Here is a 21,162-nt window from a genome sequence, read left to right as displayed (position 1 = left end):
AGACCAGCTTCTGTCAAGGTTACGGCCGTGGCGACACTTCGAGCAGCCCTCTTCCGTCCCAGGGGTGGCTTTGAATCAGAGTTGGCTCCACAGCATTGAGTTTGAGGTTTGTTTTGTTGTCTTTTGGGCTTATTTTCAGGAGGGACCAGTCCCTGGAGGGGGGTGTCCTGCATGGTAACATAGGTCGGTGGGAAAGTGGAAGCCCTTGGACAAGATGGACTGACAACAATGAGCTGAAGCTCAGGGGTGATCATGGGGCCAGGCAGGCCACGCCAGGCTGCCCAGGGGTGATTGTGGGAACAGGCAGGCCAGGCCAGGCTGTGTTCTGTTGAACGGGGTCAGAACAGGCTCAGGGGTACCTAACAGTAACAACAACAACAACTTCAAGCAGAGATGCTGATGGCTTGTGGACCCCAGGACCCCACCTGGAGCGCACTGACCTGAGTTTCCCGCCGTCCCGTGCCCCCAGCTCCATTCCTTTCTGTCACAGGGCTGTTTCTCATGTGGCAGATGGCCTCCAGACACTCAGGACAGTGTGCTCCAGGACAAGTGTCAGCTGCCCACCTGCGGCCAGGACAGAACACCTGGTCTGGTGGTCCCTTACAATCCTTGCTCCGTTTGAACCAAACAGACATGTCTGGGAGAAACTGCAGCCAGAATGTCCCTGGGAGGCAAAGATGACACAGCTTCATCTCACGTACCTTGGGCATGTTGCAAGGAAGCTATTCCTCAGAGAGGGATATCATGCTTGGAAAGGTGGAGGGTCATGTCTGCTCCTCACACACCCCAAGGACAGAGCCGCCACCCTTCACCATCAGCTTACAGGAGAGAAGCCAACTCCCTTGCTGGCAGGCGAGGTGCTGGCTATCTCCCCAACCTTATCTCCTGCAGGCTGAATCCTCTGTCCCAGACCAGCCAGCCCTGCCTCCAGCCCGGGCTCCCTCCCAGCACCCCGCCGGACACCGAGGTTCCCACGATCCCGCATGCCTGTGTTTGTCTTTGTGCCTCTCGCTCTTCCATCAGCCTGGACTTAGTCCGGTTGTCCTTGTTGTGGAGTCCAGCCCCACTCAGAGCTGCACCAGGGGACAGAGGGGAGCTGCCCCAGGGGGTGTCCTACAATGTCCTCTTTATGGGAGGAGACCTCCAGGCCACTTATCCACGGAGCTGCAGGAGGCTTCCAATCATCAATCCTTTGGTTGAGCCAAACAGCTGAGCTCTTAACCACCATGCCACAGCGCAGGGCTTCTGTCACACACTGTTGTACTTACAACTGCCCCAAGAACAAACATTTATGTCTGGGAGAAACTGCAGCCAGAATGTCCCTGGGAGGCAAGGATGACACAGCTTCATCTCACAATCCCTGGGCATGCTGCAAGGAAGCTATTCTTCAGAGAGGGACATCATGCTTGGAAAGGTGGAGGGTCAGCGAAAGAGAGGAAGACCCTCAAGCAGACTGATAGGCAGGGTGACTGCGGCCTTGGGCTCAAATGAGTCAGAGATGGTGAGGATGGCACAGGATAGGACAGGGTTCAGATTTGTTTTCCCTACGGTCGCTGTGAGTGGTACTCCGCTCGACAGCACCTGACAGCAGCACACCTACAGTATGTGAGACGAAGCTTCGCCAACCTGGCCTGTAAGAAGCATGCCGCTTGCACCTTCTCTAACACGTTTGTTCTTTGGGCAGTCTGTGGAGTTTTCAGTACTCTTTTACTGTTGTTGTTATGTGCCGTCGAGTTGTTTGCGACTCATAGCGACCCTATGCACAACAGCCCTAAACCCTGCTCTATCCTGCGCCAACCGCACTGCCTCTGACACACCCATCCCGATTACCCCAGTCACTGAATCAATCCGTCTCATAGAGGGTCTTCCCCTCCTGTGCTGTCCCTCCACCCTCCCAAGCATGATGTCCCTCTCCAAGGACCTGTCCCTCCTGGCAACATGTCCAAAGTATGTCAGATGAAGCCCCAGAATCCTTGCCTCCAAGGAGTAGCTTGGTTTAATCCTCTCCAAGACGAATCTGTTTGTTTTCCTGGCAGTCCATGGTACATTCAGTACTCTTCTCCAGCACCACAGCTCAAAAGCATTCACTCTCCTTCTGTCCTCCCTAGTCATTGTCCAACTCTCTGATGCATAACAAGCGATTGCAAATATTATGGCCTGTATCAGGTGCACCTTAGTCTCCAGAGAGACACCGTTGCTCCTGAGTACTTTAGAGAGGTCCCTAACAGCAGTCTTTACCATCGCGATACGCTTTTTTATTTCCTGACTGCTGGTGCCAAGAGTGTTGACTGTGGAGCCGAGCAAACTGAAGCTGTGAACAATCTCAATCTCTCCACCATCCATCCTGATGCTACCAATTGGTCCAGTGGTGAGAATCTTTGTCTTCTTGACATTGAGCCTCAGTCCATACTGAAGGCTGCAGTTACTATAGATTTTAATTTCCCTTGGGCCAGCCATGAAATTGCCATGGTGGCCTCACTGGTAAGGAGTTGGGCTGAGAACTAAAAGCTGGGTGGTTAGAATCTACTGATGACAGAGGGGAGTCCCCCCCACATGATTCACAGACTCTAAACACTGGACGGAGGATCAATACTGACTTGGTTCCCACCTGGTGGCCTTTGAGACCATGTAGGTGTTTTGAATCAGACCCCTTTCACTTCGCATGATTTGCTTTGTTGCTTTTTGTTTTTTCACTTTAATATTGTGAGTTGGTGAAACTTTACAAAGAAAATTAGTTTTCCATTCAGCAATTTGTTCAAAGTATGTTCTTTAATATTAATTACAGTCCCCATAGCATAATGGTGCTCTTCTGAATTCCCTCTTCACTTACTTTCCTAGCCATTCCTGACTTTGGGACTGTAGCCTCGGGCAAACGCTGCCCCTCTGATTTTGTAAAATTGCTTGCTCTACAGATTACGTGCCTTCTGCAGTGTGCGTGCACAGACACACATGAAGCAATACCCAAGCCCAATGATGTGGAGTTGATTCTGACTTGAGGTTCTAATCAAGGGCTTTAATCACTTGTACAGAGAGGATTCCTGGACAGTTTAAGAAATCAGTTTTCAGGCAGAAACATGTGGAGAAAAATCCAATTGAGTGACAGAGCTGTAGAGAGAGGCAGAAGAAGCTTCTTATCGGGAGGGTTTTTTTAACTTCCCCAGAAAGACTTCAACAGAACACTCACTAGAGAAGGTCAGAGGACAGCTGGCCTTTTCTGGAGCCCAGACCCCAGAGGTGAGGCCCAGAATTTGGAGCCTGAACACTAACACTGGCATAAAGCAGAGAGAGGTGAGGTCAGGGGTTAGGGGCTGGGGGCTGGCCCCCCAATGGGCACTGCAAGGTGAAGGGGTGACACTGAAGAGAGAGATACAGAGACAAAGAGTCATGGGGCTGGTGGGCAGCCACTTGAGGTCTGCAAATGCAGAAGGACATCTTCCAAGTGCTTGAAGACCTAATTCAGATCTTACCTTTTATATATGGGAAGCAGTAGCAAGCCATTGCAAGGACTGTCAAGTTGACATGCGCATGGAATGTACTAGAAGGAAAACAGGCCTCGTGGAAGCCTCTGCAGACAGCCTGAGAGGGGCTGAGAGGTAGGGGTGGCGTCACGTGGGAGCATAGGAAGTCCCGGAGTGGATTTGTGTGGACTTGCTGGTGCTGGGCAGCAGACATGGGGGCGAGGGGCGTTCTGGATGAGAAGCCTTGATCAAGACTGGAAGATCGCTGAGGGTTTGCTGGTGTGTTTGGAGGTGTGACTGCGTACAGAACACGCACATCTTAAGTGTAAAATGGGTTTGGGTAAATATCTCATATTAGTGCTTCCTCTATGCTTCCGCCTCCATCCCCACCCCCAGCTCAGATTTTTAATTGCTGGTCTACCCGAAAAGCCTTGTGGACAGGAGGCAGGCAGGAGGGGAAAATCTGCAAACAAATGACCTCTAGGCGGGAGGGGGGTCCATGGAAATGAGAAAGGCCCACCTGGGTATTTTTGCGAGGCTGGTTGTACTGCGCCTACTCGCTTCCCAGCTCTCTCTGGGGAACGCCCAGAGGGATACAGAGAACACTCACTGGGGGCAGGGAGTCAAGGACCCCGTGTGCGCCTCCGAGCTGCCTTGGAGGCCGGGCTTTCAGCACACGAGCTCAGGCTCAAAGAGCCACTGTGCAGTCGCGGGCAGGGCTGCAGCGGTGCATGCACACTCACTGCGGGGCGCTGCGGCTGCAGTTGGGGGGCGGCGCTCCTCGCGCCCTTTCCTGCGCTAGCGGTCCCGGGGACGTTCGGAAAAGTATCCAAAAGTTCTGTTGTGGAGCGTGCGCGCGCCAGCGAGGAAAAAAAAAAAAGCCCCCCCTCCTCTGGGCGTTGCGTGTCCGACCTCGCCACTCGGGCTGCGCCTCTGGCCACGCCGCACACGCCTCCGGCGCTGCCTCCTCGCTCCTCACCCCGCCCGGTGCCGCCCTCGCCGTCTCCAGGAGCCCCAGGTGCCTGCGCTTTGCCCTCGGGCCGCCATGCCCAACGACGACTCCTTCGGCAAGCCGTCGGCCCCCGGCGAGAGCCCGCACGGCCCCGGGCCTGCGCCGCCGAGCAAAGCGGGGGGCTTCGGCAAGGCGGCTGGGCCGCTGCTGGGGGCGGCGGGCTCGGCGGGCAAGAAGTCCCCGCGGCTGCCCAAGTGCGCGCGCTGCCGGAACCACGGCTACGCGTCGCCGCTCAAGGGCCACAAGCGATTCTGCATGTGGCGGGACTGCCAGTGCAAGAAGTGCAACCTGATAGCGGAGCGGCAGCGCGTCATGGCCGCGCAGGTGAGTGGGCAGCCCCGCACGCGGCCCAGGGACCCCCGTGGGCTGGCCAGGGACCCCCATGAGCTGGCCAGGGACCCCCGCGAGCTGCCCAGGGACCCCCGAGTGCTGGCCAGGGGACACCACGTGCTGCCCCGGTACGCCCGCGGGCTGGCCAGGGATCCCTGCGCGCTGCCCAGGGACCCCCGCGGGCCTCGATGGTTGGACGCTGGGGGAGGTCGAAGACCCCCGCAGGTGTTTAGGACTGAGTAGTACAGCCATGGGCTTTCAGGGCGGTCTCCTGTTCACGTCTACTTGGTGAGGTCCTTGGAGATAGATCCCTGGCCACGGAGAAGCCTGGACGCTGAACAAGATCCTTCCACAGGTCTCAGCCGCGTAAACAGGGCACCTCCCTGCCCTCTCCCCCTTTGGCGTCTCTGACCTTCGAGGTGAGAGCTGCAGGGTGGCCCTCTTTGGGGACTCCAGCGCCCCGACCCAACCTCCAGTAGAACTGTGTCCTTACCCACGGGGTGGAGAGTTTAGGGTCGGGGAACGTATCCTATCTCCCAGCAGAGCGTGGAGGGGTCACCAGGGCTTAGGTGTCCTGGGGTCTCAGGCGCTGCCCCTTACCGAGAATTAGTGCTCTACCTGGGGGTTCCCCAAGATCTCGGCTTGGGTCAGGTGAGTAGAGTCGAAATGCTCTCCTTGGGAAGAGGACTCTGGTTTTGAATCCTTCCTCTCCCCCAGCTTTGGGGTGCTCTCCTCCCAGGGGTCCCTAGGATGTCCAACCACTTTTTCTGGAGGTCTGGGCCCCCTTTTTCATGTTTTTGCTTCCCTTGGAGTTAGTATTTTTGGGGTTCCGCTCCTACCCAGGGTTCCCGATCCCGTCTGCGCAGTACGGCGGGGAGGGGGTCTTTGCCCCCCTGGGGTCCCCCCTCCCTTGGCGTCTCCGGCCCCCGACCTCCCAGGTCTGCGGGGTTCGCTCCTGCCAGGGCTCCATCCCCTCGGGGTCCGAAGCTTCTCCCGAGTCCAGCCGGGTCGGGGTCGGGGTTGGGGTCAGGGCCGCTCCCGGGAAAAGCCCGTGTGGCGCGCAGAGCGAGCGCATGTCCACTCGGCTCCGCCCCGGCCCCGCTCCGGCCCCAGCCATCTTGAGCTGGACATTTTCTCGGCTTTTCCGAGCCTGTGCATAGAGCTGGACAACCATGCGCCGGAGACACAGGCACCGGGTTTAGGGGCACGTGGCCGAGGTCGCCCCATGCCGCACGTCCAGCAGGGACACTCGGTCCCGGGCCACCGCCCTCGGAAAAAACGCATCTCCCCAGCGAAAAGCTGCTTCCCCTCCCAAAAACAGGGTCTGTAGGATGAATGGGTGCCCAGGACTTGTCCCCTGAGGCTGGGGCGACTTTTGATTGGGAAGGTGCCCATCTCTGCATCCATAGAATCAGAGATAAGAGCAGAAACGCAGGCTTCCAGCCGGCCGGACATCACCTACCCAACACAGGCTGGAAAATGAACTTTTAGGGCACATTTAAGTGCTGCCCTGAAATGAAAGTTGTGTCTCTGTGGATGTGTTTAGCTCAGTTGTAGGGAGAGGACACCTGGGCTTTCCCTGAAATACATGCTCATGGCTTTAGCTGAGAAAGATCAGGGGGCCAGGTACCTCTCCATCTAGAAAAACTCTGGAGTGTGATTGTTGATCTAGAAACTTGGAGACTATGCATACGGGTGGAAAGTCCCTCAAAATTCAATGAAATAAAGAATTTGTCGGAGGAATAGTACTGATTTTGAGCAGAGCTGTTTTCCTGTATTAAAAAGCAAGAGAGCTATGAGCTTATGTTAAGGTGAAATATAAATATTTTCAACATCTGAAGGTGTTTACAATAGGAGATGGAGCTTATAAACTAGGTCAAAACAATATATGGTGGTTCTACAGTGGTCTTAGGTTCAATTTGGATATCATCACAGCTTAGGTTTGGTTTACAGAGTATTGCCTTTTTAGTCAATTTTCCCCATCTTTAACTTAAATAACACTTCTAAAAAAGAAAAAAAATAATTCCTGGTGGGAAGGTTACTTTGGTAGGTGTCCTTAGCATCTTTGATATATAATAAATATCCAGGTAGAAGTGATACAAGCATACTTTAAGGGATTTTTGAGGCTTAATTTTTTTCTTTTGCTATTAGTAAAGCTCCTTATTTAATAATAGAAAGCCCAAGATTTAAGTTTAGTTTTTTACCCTTACTTAAATAATTGCTTGTTTAGAATTAGCTTTTGTGAGTTGAAAATGATTTTTGTTAAATGACTTCACCTTAACTAGCTTTCTAAGTTTTTTTTAAAAATTTTAGTTTCAAAGCTTTAAATCACAAATTTCCTGAAATAATACAGCAGTGGTGCATTTCTTAATTACTTTTTCATTTTTATTATTTTAAATGTGTGTATGATACACCCTCATCATGCTGTCATTCTTCACATGTATGGTTGTTACATGAAGTACACATTTCAGCCATCACCATGGGCTGTCCCAAGTCCAGTAACACTGACTGTTGCTTGACCATCACCTCTGTCCACTCTCAGTTTTTCATCCTTCTTAACAGAAGCTGTGCCTCTCGCAAGCATTTACCCCATCCTGTCACCACTGAGATTCTGGTCTGGATATTTCCAGAATATTCCCTTTTTGTTACTGACTCACTTAGCAGCATGTTTGAAGGTTTTTCGGTGTTGGAGCAGGTAGCAGGGCTGACTTGTTCTTTCTGGCTGACACTCTGTTCTACGGATGGACCATATGATGGACGGCAGACTTGTCCGTGTTGGGTTGATGGACACCTTGGGATTTCCACGTTTGGGCTCCTGTGACTACTGCTGCACTGCACGCTGGGTTCATGGAGGCTTATCTGAGTCCCTGCTTTGGGTTCATTGGGGACACACGTGTTAAGTGAGCATTTACTGTGCTGCTAAGGGAACAGCCAGTAGTTGGAATCCCTTAGCCTTTCTGCAAGACAAAGATGAGGCAGTCTGCTTCTATAACGCAAGGCTGTCTTCTGTAAGATGAGGTAGTCTGCTTCTATGAGGCAGTCTGCTTTTCTAAGATGAGGCTTCTGTAAGATGAGGCTGTCTGCTTCTATAATATGAGGCTGTCTTCTGTTAAGATGTGGCTCGGTGCTTCTATGAGGCAGTCTGCTTCTCTAAGATGAGACTTCTTTAAGATGAGGCTGTCTTCGTCTTTAGTACGAGGCTGTCTTCTGTAAGATGAGGCCCGGTGCTTCTATGAGACAGTCTGCTTCTCTAGGATGAGGCAATCTGCTTTTATAAGATGAAACAATTTGCTTCTGTAAAGAATTGTTGTTGTGTGTTGTTGAGTCAGAACTGGCCCATAGTTGACCTTCCGGTGGATTTTCAGAAGCTGTAAATTGCAAAGGAGGACATTGCCCGTTGAAGCAGCTGGTGAATTTGAACCTTGTACCTTTATGTTGGCAGCACAAGTCCTTACCACTACACCCCCACAGCTCTCTTCTGTGAAGAATTACAGGCTTGCAAACCTGTGGGCAGTTCCACGCTGTCCTGCACGGTCACTGTGGGTTGGAATCCAGCATGGCAGTGGGTTTTCTGTGGCCCCCGCACACGGTCTTTTAAATCCTCTCCTGGTTTGGGTTATCCATCACCGTGGTCAGATCCTTTAAAGTCATTACAGAAATGCCCACACCTCCTGTCTGGAGCGGGTGAACGTGGCCGGAACTCAGGGTGGGTGGGGTGGGCAGCACACTGGTACTCTGGAGGTGACCGGTCCCTGTTCTGCAGGTGGCACTGAGGAGGCAGCAGGCCCAGGAGGAGGAGCTGGGCATCAGCCACCCCATCCCCCTGCCCAGCGCGGCTGAGCTGCTGGTCAAGAGAGAGAACAGCAGTAGCAATCCCTGCCTGATGAATGAGAGTGGTGGCTCCGCACAGCCCCAGGTGCCGGCCAGCACCCCAACCACTGCGGCCTCAGGTGAGAGCGGCTGGGAGCCTGCGGAGGAGTGAGGGCTGGGAGGTTGGGGTCCGGGAGGCTGGGGACCAGTAGGAACCCAGCTTCGGTGCTGAGAGCCTTGGCTTCCTCTCCTTGGTGGGGGCAATTTTTCATTTTTCAAAAATTAATTGAGACTATGTAAATATGGCAGTTCAGTCGTTTTCCAGGGACAGTTGAGTGATGTGGACGACTTCGAGCCTGAGTTGCATGGTCATTCTCTCTTTTTGTAACTTGTTCCTCCGCCACGAGCGTGAACTCACGGCCCCGATGATTTTCTCTCACCAGTTGGTGTTGTGGTGATGTGAACTTGATCCCAAAGAAATCCTAAACACGTGAGATTCAGTCAGCCTTTCCTTATCTGTTTACCTTTGAGTCAGAGCCGACCCACAGCTGAGCCTCCAGCGGGTTTTCAGAGGCTGTAAATCACACGGGAGGAGATTGCCCGTCCTTCTCTTGTGGAACAGCTGGTGGATTCGAACTGTGTGCCTTTGACATTGCAGTGCAGTTTCTTACTACTAAGCCACCAGAACTCCCTGTTCAGACTAGTTAAGTTAAACTTTTGTTTAGTTTCCAAATGACTTCAGAATACATTTTTGCTGTAAGGTTAAAAGATGGGGAAATATTCCACAATGAAAGCCTGCGGTTTTGAACTTCTGTTCTGCATTTCCCCCCTTTTTGATCGGAATTCCTCTGTGCAAACTTTGATGAGCATGTTTGGTAATGGTAGTCAGGCACCACTCAGATCTTCTGCTCTTATTAGAAAGGAGACACATATTCATGAAGGCAATTTGAATATTTTGTTTTATAAAAATATATAGATCACTTAAAATATGCCTTTTAATTGCTGTAAAGAATACTTGTTGATTGGAATTGATGGTACTTAATTAACATTTCTGTTCAATCATTACTGTATCTGTTTCCAAAAATTTCTATTTTCCTAAACAAAAACTCTGCTGTCTCCCCAATAACTCCTTCCCCCTTCCCCCAACCTCCTCCCAAGCCCTTAGTATCCAGCCCTATTTTCCTTTCTGGCTGTCTAGATACTTCACACGGGTAGGACCAGACAGTACTTGTCCTTTGGTGTCTGGTGTATTTCAGTTAGTATTATGTTTCAGAAGGGAGCTCTGGTGACTTGGTACGGAATTGTACTGCCAGCACGAAGGTACGTGGTTCGAATCCACCAGCTGCTCCGCGGGGGAAGATGGACAGTCTTTTCTGGTGCAGTTTACAGCCCCTGAAAGCCCCTGGAAGGTCAGCGATGGGTGCTCTTGACGCAGCGGGACCCAGCAGTGTCTCCTGTGCTCATCAGTCCTCAGCTGTATGTCAGGACTTCTTTGCTTTGCTTGAATAGCATCTCTGGTGTGGATGAGAGCACGTTATTTAGCCATTCACCCTGCTAATAGGTGCTTGGGCTGCCTCTGCCCTTCTGTTGTTATGTTCACAAGTACCTGTTTAAAATCTCTCTCTTCTACATTTAGGACACAGACCTAGGAGTGGAATTGCTGAGGCACGTTAATAACTGTATGTTACGGGCTTCTTAGGAACTATCAAATTACTTTCCAAAAAAGGTGCATCATTTTACAGTCCATCAGCAATGCTCCAGGGAGCCTAGTCCATATGGAATTGCATTGTTAACCCAAGGCTGTGCCTTTCTGAGGGTTCAAATCCACCAGTGGCTCTGAAGGGGAACTTGTGTTCTTTTGTGTAACTTGCAGCTTCTGAAAATCTGCTGGAGGGTCAGCTATGGGTCAGTTCCAACTAGGTGACAATGGGTTGAGTGTATCTCAGTGTAGTTTTGATTTGCGTTTTCCAGATGGCAACTAAGGGCGCTCTGGTGTCTTAGTGGTTAAGGAATTGCACTGCCAACTCAAAGGTACATAGTTTGAATCTGATCTGCAGAAGAAAGATGGTAAGTCTCCTGGGCAGTTTACTGCCTCTGAAAACCCGCCAGAGGTCAGCTGTGGGTCCATTCTAACCACAGTATCAGTAGCAACAACGGCTGATACAGTCTTCATTTTACAGATGTCTTACGAGGTAGGAATTACTGGACCATTGAAAACAGGAACACTTGCCCATTGGCACAGGGTAAGGAAGTTGCCGCGGACTACGGCTGCCAGAGCTGACTTGTATCCTGGTCTGTCTGACTCAAGAGCTCAGGGGTTTTCTGTTTCACCTGCCTAGGGGGGAGCTGGGGCCAGTTGTCTTGATTCCAGGAGTGTGAGGAGTGTGTGTGGTTGTGGTGGTAATGGGGGCTGTGGTGGAATGCTCTGCAGCGATTTATGGACAGATGCAAACAGGAGGTGCTAAGGGCAAACCTCACTGCATTTGCCCGCCCAGTGGCTGCGGCCTTGTCTGCAGGCCGAGGAAAGGTCACTGCTGGCATTTGTGGGGCCTTGCCCGTGGGGGCTGGGCTGTGGATTTGCCTTATGCCCTGCAGTTCACCTGGAGGGGAGTGAGGAGGTCAGCTGGCCATCTGAGCTAAAGGGAAAGCTTTGGGGCTGGGTGGACATTAGATGGAGACGTCCTGACAGGACATTTCAGTTGGGATTGTTGTAAACTGGAGCCTCTTGTGAACAGGACAGAGGGCAGTGAGCAGATGCCCTCCTCTGCCTGGGTCACCGAGGGGCCGGGGGGGCCTGTCCCATCATCTCATGCTGCGGTAACAGCAGCACAGCGAGTGGCTGCCTGTAATAGAGAGATGCAGCCTTCCACAGCTCAGGAGGCAGGGCTTCGACCTTCGGGACACCAGTTCTAGGTGCAGGAGGGCTCTCTCACCCTGGTGCTGGGGACAGTCCTTGTCTCCTGTCAGCGTCTGTGAACCTGATGTTCTGTGGACATCTCCAGGACCCTGGCCTACGACATTCTCAGCTCAGGGAACCAGGACTCTGCTGTCACGTTTCTTTCTTGGTGGCACTAACGTCCCCCTCTCTGCTTGATCCTTTTATCTCTTGGAAGATAAAACTGATACAGACCACACCTAGGGGAAACTTCTCATAGGTGCGATCAGGGATGTGACCTAAGGCGGTTGTTGGAGCCCCTGGTCACCTTAGAGCTGATTGGCTGGTCACCTCACAGAGGATGATGACGTCATGACATCATAATCAGATGACCTCCTGGCCGGCAGAGGAGCATGGCTTAGCCAGGTTGATGATACATAACCTTGGGGACATAAATCATTACAGAGCAACGAACTTCAAAAGGAAGGGGGGTGTCAAAGCCAGCAGTGGATCTCCAGGTGTCCACTTGGATGTGGAAGAGGGCAGTTACTCGAGAGGCAGTGCCTTTTCCGGAAACAGGATTGTCTGGACCTGTTGCCCAGTGTCTGAGAGCGAGGAGGTAGGCATTGTCCGAGACGCGTGCTGCTGCAGAAGTATCACAAGGGGGTGGTTCTCAAGAACAGACACTTTATTTTCTCACAGTTTGAGAACTTGAAAATCTAAGTCAGGGCCTGGCTATGCGGTTTCCTTCTGTGGCCTTCCCCCCCTAATTCCTGATGAATTATTGAAGGCGTCCTGGTGGTATAAGGATTAAGCACTGGGCTTCTAGCCTAGAGGTTGGCGGTTGGAACTCCCCAGCAGCCCTCTAGGAAGACGGTGTGGTGTCTGATCCTTGACAGCCGTAAAGTTCTGGAAGCACGAAGGAGAGTTGTCCTCTGTTCTCAGGGCTGCTGTGACTTGGATCCGACTCCATGGCAGTTGGTTCTGGGGGGCTTGGTGACTGCTAACTGACCTTGGCGTCCCTTTGTTCATAAAGGGACTGTATGTGGCGTGTATCTGTCCCCGTGTGTGTCTCTTCTGCTCTCATGAGAAATCCTCACCCTCCACTCGTGTGACCCCATCATCCCAACGCAGGGCCATGTTGTCGAGTTCTGATTAGGGCCTCCACGCTTACTTTGATGGGTTGTTGTTTGATTGGCAACAATCACCGTTCTTGGGACGTCCTCCAGGCAGAAGTTGGGATACAGGCAAGAGAAAAGCAGAATTTACAGTAGACTTAAAATTCGTGTGTGTGTGTGTGTGTGTGTGTGCGGGTGGGTGTGTGTGTGTGTGGACATGACATGTTCTCAGGAGGGACAAGTCCTTGGAAAAAGACACCGAGGTGTCATTGTGGGAAAGGTAGAAAGTCAGTGAAAGAGGAAGACCATCACTGAGATGGACTGACTGACCAAAACAGTGGATGACAGGAACAGGGCCTGAGTCAGATCTGTTACTCACAGGGTTGCTATGTGTCATAGTTGGACATACCTAATAACATACATTTGCATATAAAGAGAGGGAGAGGGAAGGATGGAGAGAGAGAGGGGAGGGGGTGGGGGATGTGTGTGTGAGAGAGAAAGAGAGTGTAAAGGGTGTGTGTGTGTGTGTGAAAGAGAGAAGGGGTGTATGTGTGTGTGTCTGTGAGAGAGAGAGAAGGGGTAGGGTATGTGTGAAAGAGAAGGTGTGTGTATGTGTCTGTGAGAGAGAAGTGTGTGGGGCTGTGTGTGTGAAAGAGAGAGAGGTGGTGTATATGAGAGAGAGAGAAAGGGCCATGTGTGCGTGTGTGTGCGTGTGCGTGTGTGTGTCAAAGAGAGGGGGGTGTACAGACAGAGACAGCGAGAGTCTCAAGTCTTCCACACAGCAGGTGGGTCTCAGATGCCTGGCTTGCTGCTGCTGCTGTTGTTAGGTGATGTCATTGACCACAACTCTGAGCAGCCTGTGAGCACACCTGAGCCTTGCTCTCTGCGGCACCGTCCTCACGACGCCTGCCGTGCTCCAGCTCCTGGTCCGAACCGTTGTGTCGCAGAGGGTCTTCCTCACCCGCTGATGACAAATACGTAACTAATTCTGCTCTTTCAGAGACTGATTTACTTGCAGTCATTTCTACCTTTATGCAGGTACGTGGGAAGCAGGACACAAAAGAATATCCAGTTAAAACAGTTGATCCTGTCTTGCCAGTCTGTACAGGAGCTCTGGGAGCATAGTGTGTTCATGGTTGGCTGCTAACTGACAGGTCAGCCCTTCGTATCCACCAGCTTCTCCATGAGAGGAAGGTGGACAGTCTCCGTTCAAAGATGTATGGTGTCTTTGGAAGCCTGATGAAGGGCCAGCCTGATCTGAACTGACTTGACGGTGATCTGCTCCTTTTTGGGACCAACTTCTCCACCGCTTCAGAATTAATTCACTGTGTGTGTGCACATCTTTAAGGTTTTCGTTTTTCATATGTGTTTTTACTATGCTGTCCCCACCTGTGTGTAATTCACTTGGAGACCTTTCCACATTAGGAAACACAGACCTGGCTTTTTTAAAGTTTTCCATTCTGTGGGGTCCCTGTGTAGTGTAACTAGTTAACAGAGTTGAAAGGTTGAGGGTTTGAGTCCAGCTTTAGACTCCTTGCAGTAAAGGCGGTGTGATCTGCTTTGAAAACTCTGTGGTCCACCGTTGACTGACACATGGTTGCCGTGGTAACCGTAGATTTAGTTCATGAGTGGATGTGGAAGGCCCGGCTTTGACGTTACTTAATGAGAGGAGAAAGTGGATGCTGCCAGCCTGCTTGTTACCTCCTGACCGATGCCTTATGTTTACTGTCTGACAGGTCATGAATGAAGAAACCAAACCCTTTGTCCCTGAGTTGATTAGTGACCCTGCAGGGTGGGAGAGAACTGCCCGGTGTGTGGGGTTTCCAAAGCTGTGTCTACGGGAGCAGACGGCCTCAACTTTCTCCTGCAGAGCATCTCGTGGGTTTGAACCCATGACCCTTTCAAGTAGATGTTGAGTGTTTAATCCCTGCACCACCTCTGATAGATTAGTTGTTGTTGTTATGTGCCATCGAGTCGCTTGTGACTCATAGCGACCCTATGTACAACAGCCCTAAACTCTGCTCTGTCCTGTGCCAGTCTCATTGCCTCTGACACACCCATCCCGATTACCCTAGTCACTGAATCAATCCACCTCATAGAGGGTCTTCCTCTCCTGCGCTGTCCCTCCACCCTCCCAAGCATGATGTCCTTCTCCAAGGACCAGTCTCTCCTCACAACATGTCCAAAGTATGTTAGACGGAGCCTCAGAATCCTTGCCTCCAAGGAGCCACCCGGCTTAACCCTTTCCAGGACAAATCTGTTTGTTTTCCTAGCAGTCCATGGTATTCTCAATACTCTTCTCCAGCACCACAGCTCAAAGGCATCAATTCTCCTTCTATTCTCCTTGGTCACTGTCCAACTCTCTGATGCATAACAAGTGATTGCGAAGACCATTGCCTGTATCAGACGCACCTTAGTCTCCAGAGAGACACCATTGCTCTTCAGTACTTTGGAGAGGTCCCTAACAGCTGACTTTCCCATGGCAATGTGCCTTTTAATTTCCTGGCTACTGGTGCCAAGAGTGTTGACTGTGGAGCCAAGCAAACTAAAGCTGTGAACAGTCTCAATCTCTTCACCATCCATCCTGATGCTGCCAGTTGCTCCAGTGGTGAGAATCTTTGTCTTCTTGACATTGAGCCTCAATCCATATTGTAGGCTGCAGTCCTTGACATTACCATTAGTAAGTTCTGGTAGCTTAGTGGCAAGGCATTGTGCCGCCAGTCCAAAGGCGTGTGGTTCAAATCCACCAGCTGCTCTCTGAGCGAAAGATAGACAATAATTTCCCACGGTGATTTCTGCTTCTAAAACCTGCTGGAGGGTGAGCTGTGGGTCAGTTCCAATGGGATGGTGTGTGAGGATAGATTACTACTTAGTGGAATTTAGTAGATTTCTGCGTCCTTGAAGTCTCTTCCTTGAATCCTTGAGCCTCGCTGATTGGCTGAGTTCAGAGGAAGCCAGCTTGGCAGTTGTGGTTTCGTTTGTGGGAGTGCTGAGCCTCGGTCCCACAGCGTGTCAGCAGACTGTCCCTTGACCCTCCACTGTTGGCCAGGAGGGCCTTGGCTGATGGGGGAAAGGCTTCCAGCCCAGAGGTGAGCATGGTCCTATCACAGAATCTACGCAAGCTGGAATTGGGAACATGAGTCGGAGGTATGTCATAAAGGTCTTGATTTTATAAAACCAACTGCTAAAAAAATTTTGGAAAACCAAACAAAGCCAGGCCCCGTTGCTCTTTTCAGCTGAGATTGCCGACATCCCTGTGGAGGGGGCTTTGGGGAGGGGGCTCCGTTAACGGATTGATGAGTTTAAACTGCTGGCCTCTCACTTTCCGGTGTAACCCACTGCTCCCTGGTACCCACCGCTCCCATCAGGGCTCCTTCTAACATTGGTCAGACCTTTACTTGGCCACCACACAGGCACGTTCCACCTGGTACCCCCTGCACTGTGGCCTCTGGCATGTCCTGCCCGTGTTGACCAGGGCATGTGGCAGCGTTTCGTCCATGTCCCCAGGGCAGGTGAAATCCATGTGTCAGGTGTCAGTGTCCTGTGACAGCCGATCTCCCCCCTTTCAGGCCCTCTCCTCTCAGACCCACGACCTCAGTCCAGGCACTCCGATGGACCCACAGACCTGTCGGTGCACGGGAAACCACGAGCCGTGTGACCAGCATTAGTTGTCTGTCCGCTTGGTTTTGGCCGGGAGCTCTGGTGGCTTAATGTTAGGAATTGTGCTGTCAGTGCAAAGGTACACTGTTCAAATCCACCAGCTGCTCCATGGGAGAGGATGAAGAATCTCCTCCCATGAAATGAACTGCCTCTGAGAACCCCCTGGAGGGTCAGCTGTCGGTCAGTTCTGACTGGATGGATGGTAAACAACAATTTGATCTAAGCAGTCAGGAACTGACCCCACAAGTTTTGCTGAGCTCTGCGTGTGGTAGCAGGTGTGCTCTTAATTAGATTTCCACCCAGCTAATTTGGGGGCACCTGGGAGGGAAAAAAAAGAGCCTTTTTGGCTATACATGGAAGCACTTGAAGTGTTTTTATTTTTTAAAATATTGGTATAAAAGGCATTACTCTTTTAACTTGGGAAGCCCCTTTGCGCCTCTGGGCCCCTTTGTTTCCCTGCCCTCGGCTGGCAGCGGGCGGCTGGCGGATGAAGGGCTCATTGTGGACGGCTGCGCCGAGTGCCCTTGTCCCATGTCGGCCTGAATGTTATCTCCCAGCCCTCCCTGCAGGCTTACTCTGCTTCCATTCACACCCACACAGCTCTCCCCAGGGACACCCACCCCTCGGCCTTCCCCCACCCCTGGCCGCTCGCTGGCAGGGTCCACATGTGCGCCCCTGAGGGAGGCCTCAGCAGGGACCCCAGAAAACACCCTCCTTGCTTCTCTTTCTCAGGAGCAGTTCCATGCCAGCACGCAGCTGGGAGGGAAACTCCTTGGGTAGCATCTAAGAGCTTCTAGGCTGCAAATGAAAAAACACAGTCTTTGAACATGGACTGTTTATAACAGAAAATGACCAAACCCCTGCCATCAAATCAGTTGAGACTCGTGTTGTCGGTGTTAGGTGCCGTCAAGTCAACCACGACGTAGTGTGTGAACAGGTCTGAAGCCTGTGCCGTCTCAGAGTCTCTGACACACTCGAACCCATCACTGAGGCCTCTGGGTCCCTCAGTTGGGTTTCATGGTGGGTCCCTCCCTTGGATTTCTGAGGCTGTAAATGTTTATTTAGGGAGCTCTGGTGGCCTAGTGGTAAAAAGCCATGCTGCAGTCCCAAAGGCACGCAGTTTGATTCCGCCAGCTGCTCCACGGGTGAAAAATGGGCATTTTCCTTCCATGTGGTTTACTGTTCTGAAAACCCGCTGGAGCTCGGTCAGCTATGCATCAGTTCTGATTCGATGGTATTTAACAACAACTAGAACAACCATCTTTTCTTCCTCAGCTGTTAGACTCGAACCTCTGACTTTTCGCACTGCAACACACAAGAGCCTAAGCTCCAGAGCTCCTTGATAGTAAGATGCGCACCAGAGACGAGGGTGTTAAGTCTGTGGAAAGCTGCATTTCCATCATCACAGCCAGAACTTTTTATCTTTAAATAAAATTTTTTATTTTAATTGTCATTTTAACAAAAGTTTACAGAAAAGTTAGATTTTTGTTTATTCATTATTGCACATTTTACCCCTTTCCTTCCCTTCCCCCTCCCCAAACTGACTTCTTTCACTATTTTATTTTAAAAATTCCAATACAAATTAGAACAAATTCTTTCCATTTCCCTCACCCTCCCACCCATCAAATTGCACAATCCAATGATTAACCCCCTCCTCCCCCTGCACATCCACATCCCTCTGCTTCCGGCCTCTCCCACCCCTCCTGGATCCTTATTCTCCTTCTACAATAATGGTCTTATACAATATTTATCCTTATGGGACTGAGTTAGTTCACTCAGCATAATGCTCTCCAGTCCCTCCCAATTAGGTCTTAATTTACAAAGTCATTGCTCCTGCGTGCCACAGCCAGGACTTTTGACCCATGTTGGATTGGGAGTTTATTTGGGAGGATTCAGCCCCCACTGTGAAGCTGAGTTCTGTTGGATTTCATACAGCACCTTTAAGTGTGACAGCAAATATTGTGGATATTTGACTTAACACATTTGCCCCACTGCCCCGTCAATTCTGACTCCTGACGGACCCTCCGCGAGTTTCCGAGGCTGTAAATCTTCATGGGAGCAGACTGTCCCTGTTTCTTTCTCCCACAGAGCAACTGGGAGGTTTGAACTGCTGACGTTGGGTTAGCAACCCAACATGTAATGTACTGTACCACCAGGGCTCCTTCAGGTCAGAGTCTTCACATGTTTTACTTGGCAAGAGGCTGAAGAAATTTCCAGAATGTCCAAGGGGGGGAAAAAGCCTTAACGGAAGCAGCAGTTGAAGGCTTGAGTGAAAGAAAACACTTAAGATTAATGGCACTGGTCTTGATAACCTGTCGCTTTAAATAGTGTCTCAATCAATTTTATTTTGTTCGAAGGTCAGTCTTAGCTTGCATGTCAAATACCCGGTGTAATTGGCCTGCTGGCAATTCCCGGTGGGTGGAAGTCACTGCAACATGAGAGTACACAGGAGATTGAGCCGCTCGCCCAGAAAAGACGTTTAAAGACACCTGCAGTGTGTTGGTGCTGTTGAGTCCTCACTGCCTGGGTCTAGTAGGTGGTCAATAAACCTCCACTGAGTGAATGACCTGTGAGGGGCCGTTGATTGACTTCTGGCTCAGAGCAAGCACCGTCCACCAGAGCATCCCCCGCCTGGTCCTGCACCGTCCATTCGCCCCCAAGCTCAGACCCATTCATGGACCCAGGATGCCATCCAGCTCAAGGAAGGTTTCCCTGCCTTCCACTGCCCCTCTGTCTTCCCCAAGCGTGATGTCCTCCAGGGACTGGCCCCTCCTGGTGACATGTCCTGAGCATGTGAGGTGAGGTCTTCTCCTCCCTGCTTGGACTTCTTCCCAGTCAGATTGATGTGTTCATTCTTCTGGCACGAGTCAGTATTCTTTGCCAATCCCGTAATTCTTAGGCTTCATTTCTTCAGTTTTACCTGTTCATTGGTGGTTTTCACATGCATATTAGGCAAATTCAACATTCAGTGACTTGAGTCACGTGCAGTCAGTCCTCAAAGTAGCATCTTTCTTTGTTTTTGTGTGTGTGTGTAGGTTTTTTCCCCCCAGAAGAAGCTTTAAGGCAGTTCTTTGCAATACATCATTCAGGCATGAAGTGGATCTAAGTAAAATAAAATCCTCGACAACTTCAAACTATTTTCTGTTTATCATGCTCTGGTTTCCTGGTCCAGATGTGAGGATTTAGATCTCCCTGACTCTAAAAGGCTGTATGATTTTCAGTAAGGGTTCAAGTCCTCTCCACTTTCTACAAGAAGAGTTGTGTCATCTGCATAACTCAGGGTGTTGATGAGGTTTCCTCCAAACCCAATGCCACTTTCTTACCGTGTATGTATAAAGAAAGGATATAGTCAAAGAAAGGCTCTAACCCTTGGACACACCTTCCCTGATTGTGAATCATTCAGGGCCACCTTGTTCTGTTTGGACAGCTACTGCTTGGTTTATATACAGGTTCCATTGTTGTGGTTGTTAGGTGCCACTGAGTCGTAGACGACTCGTAGCGACCCTGTGCGTGAAAGGCCTGAACACCGTTCATAGAGGTTCCGGAGGCATGCTATTTCGGAAGTGGATGCCACTCCTGCTTCCAGGCTTGTTTTAATTGGGAAGCTCCAGCCAACACTGTCCACCATGGGTAACCATTACAGCACAATTAAATATTCTGGGATTCCCATTCTTCCCAGTATTATCCATGATTTGTTATGGTTCAGTCAAATGCCTTTTCATAGTCAATAAAACACATATAAGGATCTTTCTGGTCTTCTCTGCTTTGCAGCCGTCGTCCGACATCAGCACGGACATCCCTCGTTCCATCACCTTTTCTGGCCCCAGCTTGAATTTCTGCCAGTTTCCCATGATGTATTTATTGCACCATTTAAATAATCCCTTGCAAGAATTCTACTTACATGTGATATTAACAATATTATCGGGTAGTTTGCACAGTCTGTTGGTTCACCTTTTTTGGAAATGGGAACAAACATGAATCTCTTCTGGTCGGCTGGCCAGGTGGATGTCCCATGTTGATAGAGACTAGGGAGTACATCTGTTTCCTCAAACTTTATCTGATATCTTACCAATTCCTGGGCCCTGTTTTTCACCAATATTCTGCAGTGTGAACTTCATTTCTGGCTATTGGTTCTTGACCATATGCTGCTTTTTTTAAATAGTTTAGCACTGATCAGTTCTTTTTGGTGCAACAGCTCTGTGTTTCCATCTTCTTCTGATGTTTTCTGTGATGTCCAGTATTTTACCCATAGGATCCTTCATTGTGACGTTAGCTTTAAATTTGCCCTTCAGTTCTTTCACCTTGAGAAATACCAGGCCTGTTCTTCCATTGGTTTTCGGGCTCTGGGTTTTTGCATTTTCCCTTCTCACATGCCATCTTCTCAAGCCACCATTTGACATCTTTTGTTCAACTCTCTTCCACCATTTCTTCTTTTCAGTTTAGTATCTCTGTATTGAAGAGCAATTTTCAGGATCTCTTCTGATACTCATTTCAGTCTTTCCTTTTCCCCCCCTGTATTTTTAAATGTTTTTTCTTCATCTGTGATGTTTTTTATGTTATCCTACAGTTCCTCCGATCGTTGGTCACTAGTGTTCAATGCATCGAATCTGTTATCGAGATGTTCTTTTCTTTTATTATTAATTTTAATGAAAATTTACAGAGATTTTTGGATTTCCATTCATTCATTGTTGTACTTTTCTCCCTCCCTTCCAGTTCGTTCTTCTCTTTGAAAAGTAAAAGAAAAATTCTTTCATTGTTTTACAATCCCTCCCCTCAGGTCCACTCCACTAAGCAGCCTTCATTCTGGACTCTTGTCATGACAATAATACCTAATCACATATCCCTTTTAAACCGCTCTCTCCCTCATCTGTTTCAATACTTTATTTATCACATCTTTCT

General features: G+C 50.3%; 1 protein-coding gene across 1 annotated transcript in view; it reads left to right on the top strand.

Annotated features, from left to right (window-relative positions):
- Nucleotides 1-4,503: 4,503 nt before the first annotated feature.
- The window catches only part of DMRT1 (doublesex and mab-3 related transcription factor 1), a 103,611-nt gene continuing 86,952 nt past the window's right edge, over nt 4,504-21,162 (top strand). The window contains exons 1-2 of the mRNA XM_006881324.1: nt 4,504-4,794; nt 8,564-8,750. Coding sequence (XP_006881386.1) covers nt 4,504-4,794; nt 8,564-8,750 — 478 coding nt within the window. The remainder of the gene's footprint in view (nt 4,795-8,563; nt 8,751-21,162) is intronic.

The sequence above is a fragment of the Elephantulus edwardii genome, unplaced genomic scaffold (assembly GCF_000299155.1).
Source record: "Elephantulus edwardii isolate Elephantulus edwardi_28Jun2011 unplaced genomic scaffold, EleEdw1.0 scaffold00014, whole genome shotgun sequence".
NCBI classification, from domain to species: domain Eukaryota; kingdom Metazoa; phylum Chordata; class Mammalia; order Macroscelidea; family Macroscelididae; genus Elephantulus; species Elephantulus edwardii.
This window is presented reverse-complemented; position numbering and strand designations above follow the sequence as displayed.